Consider the following 15,277-nt stretch of genomic DNA (forward strand, 5'->3'; position numbering starts at 1 on the left):
CAGCAAAGCCTTGTCAAAGATTTTTGTATGTTTCACTGCATAATTGAACACCCCTCACGCATGAGCAGCACTGCAGGGTCATGGAAACACCAAACACTGCCATTCAGCTGTGTCTTGTACAGATGCTGGGTTAGGTTTCTGGTTACTGTGTGTGTAGCCCTCAGGATCTTGTTCACTGAAGTCTTTACAAAGTTATAAACCTATAACTGTATAAAGTTTTTTATTGTATATACATAAAATAATATTAAATCAGTTTATGGTGCAGTATTTCTTTCGAAATGTGTAGATGTGTATTGCTTAACGTCAACAGAATGGCAGAATTCCACAGATATTTTATTAGGCGTAATTGGCAATCTATTTCCTGGAATTTGCCTAGTGCTGGATTTATCAGTGGTCTCTGAGGTGACTGTATGATATAACTGAATGTTGTGGTTGTTTAGGACTTTGGGCTGCTTCAGAGATGGATGCAGCACATACACACAGCAGCTGAGTCTTTGGATGCAGCTGCTGTGTATAAATATGCTAATCCTGCAGAAAGCTTCTTGTGGCGGGTATGGATCATTGGGTAGACATCAACTAGGTCGACAAGCATTAGGTCGACATGACTGTAGGTCGACATGGGGTTAGGATGACAGGGTCATTAGGTCGATGCAAGCATTAGGACGACATGGGGAAGGTCAACAGTCAAAAAGTCGACATAGGATTTCTCACTTTTTTAACCCGAATGTTGCCACCATCAACATGGGCACTAAAACAGTGCACCACATCCCCTCACATGGCTCGCTGCACTCGCCATGCTTCGGGCACGGTGCCTGGTTACGCTCGGCACACTATTTTATTCTACCACCACCCCCTAGTGGATGGTAGGAGATGAAATATTGCCTGTTGGCACATGTCGTGTCGACATGGACACTGAAACGTAGCACCGCGTACGCTCACCATGCTTCGGGCACGGTGCCTCGCTACGCTACGCTCGACCCACTATTTTATTCTCCCACCACGCAATAGAGTGGATGGTAGGGCATGACATACCGCCTGTCGGCACATGTTAGCTCAAAAAAAGTGAAAAACCCCATGTCGACCTTTTGACTGTCGACTTTCCCCATGTCAACCTAATGCTTTAGCAAATCTTATGTGTAGCCCGTCCGATCTCCAGACTCTGATCCATAGCTGCCTACCCTCCTGCATTCTGAAGGAGACTCTCTGAAATAACAGCAATCTCCCTCTCTCCCTCATTAGTTTAGCAATCTCCCTCATGTCACCTAGCCCACATTACACTGTTAAGTTTTTTTGGGGAAAAGGAATGAGAGACAGATACATTTACATAGAATCATCAGCGCCATTTCCCAGCACTTTACCAAGTATAGTAGCTCTTACTAACTGCTTTGGGGCTCATCTACATTTGGATATAAGTCATTTTAAATATTCATTTCAGATGTAGCAGTACACACCCATGTTTCTAGGTGCCACATTCACAATCTCTTTACACAATCTCACCATATATGGAACTAGACATGCCCTTTGGGTGGAGCATGACACGCCCTCTCAATGGTGCACTGTGCAAAATTCTACTACCAACTATAATCTCCCTGAAACTAGTTTTCAAAAGTAGGCAAGCATGCTCTGATCCGATGCGGACGGGACCGGGACCGGATGTACGATTTAGGCTGATTCATCTGAATCGGATGAAATTGTGCCAAAATCACATAGTGTATGTGGGTCTTAAAATGTAATTTGCCATTTGTGCAAGAGTCCAATCCAGGTTAGGCGAGGGAAACAAAGAGAGCCTTTCTTCCCAACTGATCGGTCAAGTCAGACTGATATGTATGGTCCACGAGGTATATGACACAACTATTATAAAGATCCCTCATACAGTATGGCTTATTCAGATCTGATCGCAGTACAAGTACAAATTTGTTCTCAAAATGGGCAAAACCATGTGCACTGCAGGTGGGGCAGATGTAACCTGTGCACAGGTTACATCTGCCCCACCTGCAGTGCACATGGTTTTGCCCATTTTGAGAACAAATTTGTACTGCGATCAGATGTGAATAAGGACCTATGGACGTTATTCTGATTAATTCGGTCCTCTGTGCGTTCGCACAGAGGACCAATGTTTTGTCTGTGTATGCACAGGCGCATTTTTGCGCATTTGCAGACACAAGGTGCGTGCACCCACGGCAAATTTTGGTTCACCCTACAAGCCGAGCGTGCACGGAGAAGCGTCAGCCAGCCCTATTAGCATATGGGAATGCCCAGCGTTCCCAGGCTAATGAGGCCGTGACAGACATGCGGGGGGCGGGCAGCTGACATCACCAGACAGGGCGCCCGCAGTTTAGAGTGACTATATAGGTCACTCTGAACTGCGTGCACGGGAAAAATCATTTGATGGTCGGCGACCATCGAATGATTTCTCCCTGCCTGCAAATGGGTGATTATGTAAATCATCCATTCGCAGCTGTGCGGGGGATGGGGTACTACATGCGAGGGGGGGGTCGGCTGGCGTCTGTTGGACTTGCAAGGCTGCGAATTTCGCAGCCTTGCAAGTCAATCAGAATAAGGCCCTATATGTGTATGATGATTATTTGTATGTTTAATTTGTTTTTGTTTTTCAGTCTGCCATGCTGTGTATTCTTTGTACTGCTATGTACAGTTAAGCTATTCAGCTATTTGTGTATGATTACTGACTAATGAAAGTCATAAAAGAAGCTTATTTATTTAATCTTATTTTTGTAAATAAATATATCTAATTTTTGTGCACCTGAGGTTTCTTTGGGAATGAATGTAGCACTACTAATTTCTATTGTTTATTTGTTCCATTTATATGAAATATACAATAAATGTCTGGGATAAGGGTACTTATGTATTATCTGGACTCCCATGTTAAATGCACCCCATTTTTTCATACCCCTACTATCCAACTACGCATGGAGTTGATTTTATATAGTGTGGCGAGCGCAGCGAGCCACCGTGCCCGAAGCGTGGCGAGCCCGGCGAGGGGACACGGTCTCACAAGAAAACCGGGAGCCCAGATATTACATAAGTACCGGGATAAGTTTTTCAGATATGAACGGAGCTCAGATTCCAGCACTAGCCCCGCTCCTTCTCCTACAATGTGCCACTATGATACAAAGCACAAAATCTTTCTCATCTCATCTCCTACCAGAGATCGGATCAGTGGCTCATGATTGGTTGTTGCTATGATATTTTTCTCCATGTCTGTTACTGTGATTGGCTGACTGGATTCACCATTTACATAAATGGGGTCGACTTGAGTTCTGTATCCACAGACAGTGACATCACGGGAGCACTTCTATAGAAATGAATCCTTTTAACACTGGTAGAGACCTGCAGTGAATAACACATTCTCTGCCAAAGGCAGCTTCTAGAGGATTTATCTCTGCTCAACGGATCTCCATAGCAGTTATTAATCCTCAAATAAAAAAATCTAAAACAATTCCCAAATAATGTTAACCCTTTGGGGTATATTCAATGGATGCTGGATCCATTCCAAAATTCTTTTGATGGAATGGACCGGCATCCATTATTCAATCCAGTGGGCAAATCTGCATGTCGGTTTTGGCAGCTGAATGATGCTTACCCAGCCGGCACAGGGACTGAGTGAGCACGGTGGCGGGAGGCAGTGGCAGCCGGGATGTGGCCGGGTGAGCTGCTCTCACCCAGTCCGGCGGCGGGACAGGTTAGTGCGGCATGTGCGCCATCCTCCCTTCCTCAATCCAACATCTTTTCATGTCGGATTGAGACTGACGGAAACCTGACGAGAAAAAAAAAACGGTACTTGTTTCCTAGCACGGCCACAGGGGTGATCATGTCGGAAAAATTGCGTCGGTCGCATCTCATGCGACCAAATCGCATGCGATGCGACCGACGCGATCGACCCGATTTTTACAGTGAATCAAATGTGAATAAGGTCCCTGGGACCCTATTTTACATTGGAATCAATGTAAAGTATTCCCCAGACCCCCAATTTTACCCCCTCAACGCCAACCCGAAGCGTGGCGAGCGCAGCGAGCCCGCGAGGGGCGGCGGTGCGCGTCCTCCGACCTTTTCATACCCCTACTATCCACGTCGGCATGGAGTTGAGAATATAAAGTGTGGCGAGCACAGCGAGCCACCGAGCCCGAAGCGTGGCGAGCCCCGCGAGGGGACGCGTATAACTTCACAGGTATACGCATCCCCTCGTGGGGCTCGCTGCGCTCGCCACGCTTCGGACTCGGTGGCTCGCTGCGCTCGCCACACTTTATATTCTCAACTCCACGCCGACATGGATAGTAGGGTATGAAAAGGTCGGAGGATGCGCACCGCTGCGCTCGCCACGCTTCGGGTTGGCGTCAATTGTGGGGTGACGCTCACAATGGGGTTGCGTAACCCATGACGGGGCCATATACAATGTGAAATGTCATATTTTAACATTGAAGCCTATGGCAAAATCGCGGGCATCGCGTCGGTCGTGTTGGGGGCCATGTTAATGCACACGACCGACGCGATGCCCCCGATTCTGCCTTTGCCGGCAAAATGGACCTGATTTCAAAGGAAATCGGGTCCATCGCGGGCATCGTGTACCTTAACTTTAAGGTACGCGATGCCTGCATTTGCGGCCGTGCTAGGAAACAAGTACCAAAAAACAGCTAGCATTCAATAGATCAAAACCCCTTCTGACCTATTCATGCTGAAAACTGCCATCTTTTGAACAAGACGTCAGTTTCAACATCAATTGAATATACCTATTTATCTGCTGACAATAAATGTTTCAGCTCATTGTCAACATTGTTTTAGCATGTTGACAACATGTCAACATGATTGATGACATTATTTTTGACAATCATTATATACAAGGTTAAGTAATCAATGTTATCCATACAGGTCTGTGCAAGAATTGGACTGGTTGGCTCTCCTGCCTCCTATGATCAGCTGGTCCGCCAGGTAGAGGACCTGAAGAAGGAGAATTCTCATCTTAGGAGGGAGCTGCAGGATAACAGCAGCCAGCTGAGCCGCCTGGAACATGACACATCAGACATGAAGGTGAGAGTGCAAGGAAGAGTGTATTGGGAAAGACAATGGAATCAATGGAATGATGTTAAGAGAGAGAAATAAAGAATAAAAACAATGAAGGGAAGATGAAAGACAGATTGCAAGAATGATATGAGACAATTAACAAAATATAAATATAGTTCTAGCAGCACTAGAAAATAATGCAGTGGTCATAGCTCATTGTAGACTCGTTCACTGTGTGTGCTGATTGGAGCATACTGTGTATCACTGCCCGGTATTTGGTGTTTTTGCAACAGACAATGAGGGAAATAAAACCTTTGCAATCAGTTAAAAGAGAAAATTTGCATAATTACCATGCCCGGGCTTAGCATGACACTAAGTATCAGTCTACCATATAAAGATACTTACTATACCAGCAGGAATGGGGTGTGGGGGCTGCTAAGACTTTAGTCTACAACAATGTGACAACAATTCTAGATTTATTTTTGTAGTAAAAGATAATGATTACATTTAATGTCCACTTAGTGGGGGGAATATTACTTTCCACAATTAGTATTGATAAACAAATACACATTATCTAATGTAATGCTAATGATCATCCTTTAGTGCAGTGGTTCTTATACTGTGGATCCTGACCCCAAAGACGGTCCCGACCATCTCAACATGGGGCTGTGACTCCATGGGACGGCCATTTTGGTTTGATCTGTCTGTTTCGAATTCACAACTGTGACCGATGTTGAAGATCTTTACATGCGTATAAGCAAATATGTCCATGTGCAGGTCTACTCTGCGAGCACCTTCAGAGACTTGCATAGTCTCCGAGACACTCGTAGTGGGGTAAGGTGGGGGGCTTGCAGGAGGCGTGTAGCATTTCCTGGGAGTACCCACAAAAATGCTGGTTGCACGCAGGAAAAAGCTAGGCGTCCCCATTTGAACCAGGGCGGCCACCTGCCTTCGTGGGTGGGCAGCTGACATCATTGAATGTCAGCTGCCCACCCAGTTCTCCGAGCAGGGCACCGCTAATCTAAGTCAACCAGAGAGTGGCTTAGATTTGTGAGTACTTCAGAAATCATTCAATGGTCGTCAACCATCAAATTATTTCGGGCCCACGCACAAGCCTGTGAATGGACGTTTATGCAAAGCATCCATTTGCAGTGCTGCGGGGACATTCGGATTACAGTGAGGGGTGGGCATTCGCACGCCCGGCGGCCTTACTTCGCTTGCAAAGCAGCAAAATACCTCTGCTTTGTAAGTCAACCAGAATCAGGCCCAATGTGGCTAACCGTCAGGCCGATGACTTCTCTGATCTCTCAATGATCTCATTGGATGTACACACGAAACTCGGCTCTACCATTTTCACAAAGCCTAGTCCTAATCAAGATGTAGTTAGCCGTCAGAGATATACAAGAAAAAAGGAGAAGAGTGGAGCGCTATGTCTTACAAAATAATAATAATTATAATAATCAAATAATTATTAAATAATAATCCATCCATCCATCCAAGGTGCTACAAAGTCCAAATAAAAGAAATGGCTGTATCCTGACATGTTTCGTCATCTAGCTGACAACTTTTTTGATGGTCGCCGACCATCGAATGATGTGCAAGGCACACGCACATCTAAGGTTACTCTGGGGTAACCTTAGATGTGCATGGGCATTCAGAAGGAAGTTAACCCTGGTGCCTCTGGCACCCACGTCACTGAGTGATTTCCATGGGAACTCCCAGCATTTTTATGGGAACGCTCACGAAACTCTGGGAGTTCCCATGGGCGCGACTCTCCGCCACTGCCCCCCCCCCCGCAATGTTAAGTGCATGCGCCCAGCAAACAGTCTGCGACTGCGGATACACCAAACATCCGTTCCTGTGCAAACATACAGTCCGTGCAAACGGACCAGAATAACCCCCAGTATGCAGAGCAGCAGTTATCCTCATGCAAATGTGAATATTATGTAAAATACGTATGGTGGAGGTATAAGCTCAATTAATTTGTTACCAGTGATCATCATCAATTTAATTATTATTGCTGGTGATTTAATGAGTTTAAAAAAACCTAAACCTAAAACAATTATCTGTAGATCACTTCAATAAAAACAAAAACCTTTGAGCTGGAGCGGTGCTTGAACAACCCTTAAACCAGTCTTACTAATCTCTCTCTCTCTCCACCAATGAGAAGTTAGGGGAATTGTCTGCATCCTTAGCAAATGTGCGGTGCAGAAATGAAAGCGCAGAGCTGGCAACAGTCTGCACGACTGTGAGTCAGTTTCACAGCTTTGCAGGAAAACTGCTATGCCCAGTGCTCAATGTGGCGGTATGCCATACCAAAGTCTACTGCCTCACTTTGAGTCCTGACCCAAATTAAAAAATGATACATACCATTATTAGGGTACAACTGAATTCAGTAGTAATTCAATATTTCAGAAATATTATTCCCTAGTTATGCAGCGCAAACTCTGTGCTAATGCATAATGCCAAGGTGGTAGTCAAATGTTAAATATAACCCTCAGTCCCCAGTGGTTCCATGTAAAATATCTGTAGCCCAATTCATAAAGCTGCGGTTTCATTATTATTATTATTATTATTATTATTATTATTATTATTATTAATAATAATAATAATAATAATAGAGCCCTGTTCTATGAGGCCCTGATAAAGAGAGATTGTGCATTTCCAGGGTACCAATGCAATGTAAATACCCAAATACTTGGTGGCCTAGTGTCAGTTATAGAGTTCAGTACCTGATGGCTCAATGTAACATAGATTATAGGCAGTTACATAAATCGAAAGCACAAAGCACATGCATGTAATCAATGAGTATTATAGTATTATATTATATCTTAATCTTAGGAGGTTCTGAAGCATCTCCAGGGAAAATTTGAACAGGATGTGGGAACATCAGCAGGCCACTCTGATGGATTTGACCAGATGAAAGGTGAGTAACACAGAAACCACACGTCTATTATGAAAAGATCCAAGCTGTCCTACTACTGCCAGGGACGGTGCAAGGTTTTTCTCCAGCTTACTGCTCCTGCCACCACCCACACACACTAATAGCAACTTTCCAGAACCTTAGGTGAAAGTGTGCCATCTTAGAAGTTTAACACCTGCCATTTCCATTGAAGATGAGATGTTGCCAACAGCAACCAATCATATTCTATCTAATATGAAGGTCCTAAAAAAATAACAAGTAGAATCTGATGGGTTGCTATGGGCAACAACTTATATTCAACATAACTCCCATCTTAGTAAATTTGGTACTTGTGTAGTTTCTACGCTCGCCACAAACACTGTTAAAAAAAGTAACTTAACTCCATGCCAACATGGATAGTTCATACCTCCACTATCCATGTTGGCATGGAGTTGATTTTAAATAGCGTGGCGAGCGTAGCAAGCCACCGAGCCCGCAAGGGGACTCAGACGCACGGCGCCATGAAACTACACAAGTACCGTAAATTTACCCCTCAGAGTCATCCTTAATTTTGTGATAGTCAGACTCAGGGGCTGCCTAATGGTAGAGTCTGCATTGCCTACTGCATTCATCATATATAGTCCTTATACATCTTTACAGCAGACATTCCAAACAGCCCTTCTTGGTCACGTGAGACTCCCTTTTTTGTTGCCAAAAATGCGTCTTAGTCGCAATATAATGTGACTAGGACTGTGCTCGTTATTTTGTTATATCTATGTGCAACTTAGTCTCTGAATGTATACAATGTAGCAGCTGCAGCTTTTATTCAAAACAAGTCCTGTTCTGCTCTGTATACAGACTCAGGGGGTTATTTAGACCCGATCACTAGGCTGCGAATTCACAGGCTGGCCGATTATCGGACTACTGTGCATGCATACGGTTCGTAGCGTACATATGCTAGGCCATCCAGCAATAAAACCAAGAAACCAAGCATCTTATCTAATCGCGGGCTATTTACAAGTTGATTGGCAGGAAGCTGGCGGTTTTGGATTCCATCCGTCTGTTTTCGGGAAGTGTCAGGAAAAATGCAGGCATGCCCAGGTGTTTTCAGGGAGAGTGTGTGAAGTGAGCTCCAGCTCCTAACAGCCTGTTTCTATCAAAATGGACGAGTAGGTCCTGGGTTACACACAGACTGCAAAGATACAAAAAGCAATCAGGTGTGAATAAGCCCCACAGTCACACACAATAGTGCCATATATAACTTTAATCAGCAAAGTCTCCTTGAGATCCCTACTCACATTGTGCTACGAATAAGATGCATTTTCTTGGGGAAAAAAAGAGTTGCCCGTGACCCGGCAGGACACTTACACCAGGCATCTCCTGTTAATTGACGTATTTGGGCTAGATGTATGGGGATCTGTATGAATGGACATTTTGGCCTGAATTGTTCTGTGCAACATTAAACTTCACTTACATCATACAATGGGCTTGATTCAGACCTGTTCACTAGGCTGTGTATACTCGCAGCCTAGCGTACAGGTCAGCGCCACCCACCGCCCCGCTGAACACTCGCCGCCCGCATCCCCTTGCTAGCAAGTGAGGGGATGTGTATGGGAACACATCCCCTTGCATGCGGCTGAAGGGCAGAGAATTAATTTGATGGTCACCAACCATCAAATGATTACTCTCCCCTTTGGAAATCAAAGTCAGTCTGAACTGACTTCTTTTCTTCCGCAAATCCCCGAGAAGGGGGCGGGCACTGACATCATGTGACGTCAGCCGCCTGCCCCCAGCAGGCATCGACATGGGAACGCCCAGTGTTATTTTAGAGGAGTGCTGATAAGACGCTGGGAGTTTCCCTATGCCGCCTCCCTCCCCTAACCGCGCAAACAACTCGGCGAGTGTGACACTCCCTGAAGGTGTTTGCACAAGAAGTCTGCACATGGGCATACTCCCCACCATCAGAAATGGGGCCAAATTCAGCCAGTTCTGAACAAGCCTGAATCAGGCTGAAAGTGCCAGAATTGCCTACTTTTCAGTTATTTACCATTTTAGCTGCCTACCTTCTCCTCATACTACACAGTCCCTCCTGGAAGCCATTTTAAATCTATTGAACTTAGCATAATTAGATGCAGCAACAAACATTTATTTTTGTTTTTATAATGCAGATAACTAGTTTTTCTCCAGTGTCGTTCTATGAAAATGTCAAATGATAGGTCCACTTTAACTTATACTGACCCCCGCTCTCCATTCTGCTTCAGGTGATATACCAGGACTATATAGCCAGTATGCATCTTCAGCCATTGGTCCTCCTGATGCTGCTGTGGTCTTGGGTCAGACATCTGGAACATCATCACTGCACTCTGATACTCCTCAGAAGAAAGGAAGGGGAGAGAGTCGCTCCAGTGGAATAGTTAAAGCGGAACTGGACAGGGAAAGGTATGAGAAATGATAGAAGCAGGGGTTAAAGTGAAGGGAAACAGGGTGGAACTGAGTTCCACCACCTCTGATGGTAGGGGGAACTGAGTTCCACCTCTACCACAGTCCGGACCAGTAATTCCAACAGAAAACCCTGTCCCAGCAGCTTCTTCTAGCACGGTATATGTGATTTCATACCATCACCGTTGTTGAAGTGAAGAAGAGCCACTAAGTGGAATAGACTCTGTGGACTCAGATGCGGGGAAGCTGCTGGAGGGACATGGACAGAGAGCTGCTGAATTGACAGAGACAGATGTGTATAAGCAGCACAACTGGGAACATTATGTGTATAAGGGGCAATACTGTGTGACTTGATATGAATCAAGGGCACTACATGTGGTGTAATGTGTCTATGATTGTGCTACTGTATGTTGTCATTTCAATTGGACTTACTATTGTGTGACCACACCCCTTCCTTGTTGGACCATTATTCCTTTATGGGACGTAGTCTCTGCCTAATGTAAGGGGAGAGGTGTCAGGGGAAAGGAGTTCCACCACCTCTCCAGGACCACTTTAAGCCCTGGTTAGCAGCACAATTGGAGGAATAGCTGAGGGACAATGAGGTGATGCAGAAAGTTGTACTAGACTAAAATATGGGAGGTACCAATGGTGCTATAGCGTACAGCTGCATATAATCGTAGCTACGACTCTAGCAGCAGATGCATCAGCATACACCTATAATTCAGGTCCTTCTATCCCTGCTTTATCCCATATAATAAAAAGCTAGCGCTGTTCCTCACCTCTATGGGGGGAATTCAAGTGTTTTGCAAGACGTTGGCCACTAGAGGGTACCCGAAAGAGCACAGCCTCCGTTGCTGATATTACAGTTATCTTGTTCCGTCATTCTGATGGATTGGAAACTAGTATTAGATATCGTCCCACTAGAGTGCATACCACAGGACTTATGACCAATGAGACCCCACACGTGGCAAGCCAAACTGCAATATTCTGCTTTCTTGCCGAGTACACACTGGTTGATATATTGTCCATTCTATTGAGCGGGTGATATATCGCTAGCGTATGAGCGGTCTGTCCATCCGATTATGTGGATTTCCTATAAGAGGTGATACTTTATTAGCCTTAAATTGTGAGTTATGACAATGATTATTATCTCTGTATCCAATTAAAGGCCATTTTCATCAGCCAAACATGGACCGGCATTTGCACGATAACACATGGGATCCTGGATAAGTTTCCCCGATGGCTGATTTTCGGAGATTATGAAGCATAATACCTGATAAGTGCAGGCATTGGGGGATAAGGACGCCAGAATCGTCTGTTCATAGGATATCACCTCTATGTCTGTGAATGTCTTTGTTCACAGACATATTACATTGACCCTGCCGATGCCCAAATATCTGCAAATCTAACTCACTGTTCACTGGGCAACTTGCCAACCACCCATACATTGGCTGCAGGGCTGATATGCTGATGGCCAAATTTAGGAGCCTGCCCAATTATGATGTCTGCACTGACATATTGAGTGTCTTCTTGGTAAGTATGCTTACCAAATTTTGCATAAACATCCATTCGCAGCCTATGTGGCAACACCCACATCATTCGATGGTCATGACCATCAAATAATGTGCTGAGTACATGCAAAATGTACCCTCTGCGAGGACAGGGTGGGCAGCTGGCATCCGGTGATGTCTGCTGCCCACCCCTGACACCTGTGTCAATGGCGCATTAGCATAAGAACGCCCAGTGTTTTCATGGGAACACCCATGAAACGCTGAATGTTCCCATGGGTGCATCCCCCGGCCGGCCACCCCATGCCCACACTGTTGTTTGCAAGCGCCCAACGAACAATCTGTTTGCCGTGGCCGCTCGCACACAGAGCATGCACATGGGCAGAAATGCGCATACGCAGATGAAAAACATTGCGCTCCCGTGCGAATACGCATGGGAGCGCAACAACCACAATCACCCCCACATACCTCCCAACTTTGCGAGTTCAGCAGGAGGGACGCTGCTGCTGCGCGCCGTAGGCGCACCGAAATTTTCGGGGGAGTGGCCTAATTCGGGGGCATGGCCTATACTCGTGGCTCCCCCGCAAGGCCACGCCCCCATTTTGCCGCTATGGGGGCATGACCCAGAGGCTCTGTGAGCCTCTAACCATGCCCCCAGCCCCCTGGCTTCGGGAATAGATGCTGTGCGCATGCGCACAGCGTTTATTCCCCGCTGCTTAGCAGCTGACAGGGGGGACTCCCAACAGCCCCCCACACCGCGGGACACTGCCGGCCGCGGGTGGGACAGCGGGACAGGCCCTGATAATCGGGACTGTCCCGCTAAAATCGGGACTGTTGGGAGGTATGCCCCTATAGTGTGTACCCAGCATAAGACATTGTAATAATCATCCTATGGGTGATTATACATCTATTTTGTATGAATAATTTTAAACTTGTATGCCACATGTGATGATCACCTAATATAAATGTCATTGTTCATTATTTGATATGAAACGTTTGTCCTACTAGATCTCTGTTGTTGGGAGAGATTGATAAGGAAGAAAAAGAGAAACTTTGGTATTACTCCCAGCTTCAAAGTCTGTCCAAGCGCTTGGATGAACTGCCCCAAGTGGAGACGGTGAGATGCTCTGAGACTTTAAAGTAGACAACCTGAGGGTCATATACACAATTCTATGTATCTGTTTGTTGTTATCTGCTCTATTGCTATTTCTCCTTCCCAGTACATGTACCACTGCCTTTCTTTATAGTCCTTTTTTTCTCTCTCAGTTCTCATTGCAGATTGACCTTATCCGACAACAGCTGGAGTTTGAGTCCGAGCACCTGCGCTGTGTACTGGAGGAAAGATTTGGTACAGCAGATGAGATGGTACAGAGAGCACAGGTAGGAGCTCAGATTATGAGATAGGCATCTCTCTCTCTCTCTCTCTCTCTCTCTCTCTCTCTCTCTATATATATATATATAACTACTCTTTACCTTTATGAGGTGACATACCGCCAATGGCCACTAGAGACCACTCAAAAGACCAAATTACTCCTTTGTGTGTTAAAAGATGTCATGAGAGAAAGTGAAAGCTATTTTTGCAGGGACACTGTTCTGATTCACACTAGCTGGATATGGAGGGAGCTGTGAAGAAAGAGATTGGAGGTAGGAGCAGATAGGGACTGTGGGAGGGGTGAAGAGTATGAGTTAAAAAACTGTCACAGCTCAAAGTGAAAGTGAAAACTGCCACAGCTCAAAGTGAACATACATTGCAGAAGCCGTCATTTTGACGGGCTTTTAACTAGTAAGCTATAAACTAAGACTAGCTATTAACCATTTAAAACATTAATAATACAATTTCAATTTTCTGATATATCCCAATGTCTCCTTGACACTATGTAATGCAGGAAAGTAAGGGGCCGTCAGGCTGCATGCCTGCTTTCTCATATACAGTGGTTGCTGTTTATGACATATGTGGAGCCTCTAATCAGTGCAGACAACATCGACTGCTAATATGGAGATAGAGAATAATCATTTCCCAAAGCCATACTTCAATTCTTCTGTAAAAGAAGGAGCTTTTAAATGTACACATACAGCTTTCTAAAAGCTAGGTACTTATATGCAGAAATGTGTTCTGTTGCTGATATGGAAATTATCATTAAAAATTCATAAACACTTACTGAAGCCTGACCGCTCTTGTTATTTTGGGCGTTGTCACTATAGCCCTTATTCAGATCTGATCGCAGTTCAAATTTGTTCTCAAAATGGGCAAAACCATGTGCACTGCAGGTGGGGCAGATGTAACATGTGCAAAGAGAGATAGATTTGGGTGGGGTGTGTTGAAACTGAAATCTAAATTGCAGTGTAAAAATAATGCAGCCAGTATTTACCCTGCACAGAACCAAAATAACTCACACAAATCTAACTCTCTCTGTACATGTTACATCTGCCCCAGCTGCAGTGCACATGGTTTAGCTCATTTTGAAAACAAATTTGTACTCCAATCAGATCTGAATAAGGGCCTATGCGCTGGAGAAATTACAGGAGGTTACAAACACTAGAATCATTCTTCCCAGGAACCTGTGCAACTGGCGACTGTGTCAAACACTGAGGGTTGTCTCACATATTCCTGACTTCTCCACAAAGGGTCCGATTCAGACCTGCTCGCTAGGCTGCGTATAAACACTGCCCCGCCGAATGAATCCCCGCGACATGATGCGAGCGGATGTGCACACACACATCCGCTCGCATGTGTCCACACAGAGGAGAAATCATTCCATGGCATTCTTGTGCGAATTGGGGGCGGGCGCTGACATCATGTGACATCATCCACTCCCGCAACAAGCAGACAGGGGCACACCCGCATTCGCCCAGCATTTCCACTGTTTTTGCGGGCACGCCCATAAAATGCTGGGTGGACCCCCAGTGACCACCCCCTGCCTGTCAATCATTTCATGAAGGGCCAGGTGAGTGAAAAACTCGCCAAAGGCATCTGGGGGTTTGAACATGAGCGACTTTGCACCTGTGCACACCCCCTCCATCTGAGATGGGGCCAAATTCGCTGCTTAACGAGCAGGTCTGAATGAGCCCTATAATACCATCAATCAGGTTGTTAAGGTCCTTCAGTACACTCTTCAGGTCACAGGTCCTAGCGGACACATCCCGATGTCCCCTCAATGCTTACTTTAAGACATCAGGATGTTTTTTTATTTTTATAGAGGAAAAGAATGAGATTAAATAAATCCAGAACTGGTAATGTAAAAACTGGTAAAGTCATACTTTTAGTTTGATGTCACATGCTCCTGCTATTCCTTAGCAACATCGCTCTGATATAGGGACAGTTCCATAAGGTAGGATATACCAGTGTAGACAAATAAGTGCATAAATACAAAACTAAAGCACACAATGCACGACTCTGCAGCGTTGCTTTCGC

At 45.3% G+C, this 15,277-nt stretch overlaps 1 protein-coding gene across 2 annotated transcripts in view; it reads left to right on the plus strand.

Annotated features, from left to right (window-relative positions):
* Positions 1–15,277, plus strand: part of APC2 (APC regulator of Wnt signaling pathway 2) — a 48,791-nt gene that overhangs the window by 12,089 nt on the left and 21,425 nt on the right. For both annotated transcript variants that reach the window (XM_083182967.1, XM_083182976.1), the window contains exons 3-7: positions 4,885–5,043; positions 7,858–7,942; positions 10,180–10,357; positions 12,874–12,982; positions 13,132–13,245. In XM_083182967.1, coding sequence (XP_083039093.1) covers positions 4,885–5,043; positions 7,858–7,942; positions 10,180–10,357; positions 12,874–12,982; positions 13,132–13,245 — 645 coding nt within the window. The remainder of the gene's footprint in view (positions 1–4,884; positions 5,044–7,857; positions 7,943–10,179; positions 10,358–12,873; positions 12,983–13,131; positions 13,246–15,277) is intronic.

This window comes from Crinia signifera, chromosome 1 (assembly GCF_055691185.1).
Source record: "Crinia signifera chromosome 1, ASM5569118v1, whole genome shotgun sequence".
NCBI lineage: Eukaryota > Metazoa > Chordata > Amphibia > Anura > Myobatrachidae > Crinia > Crinia signifera.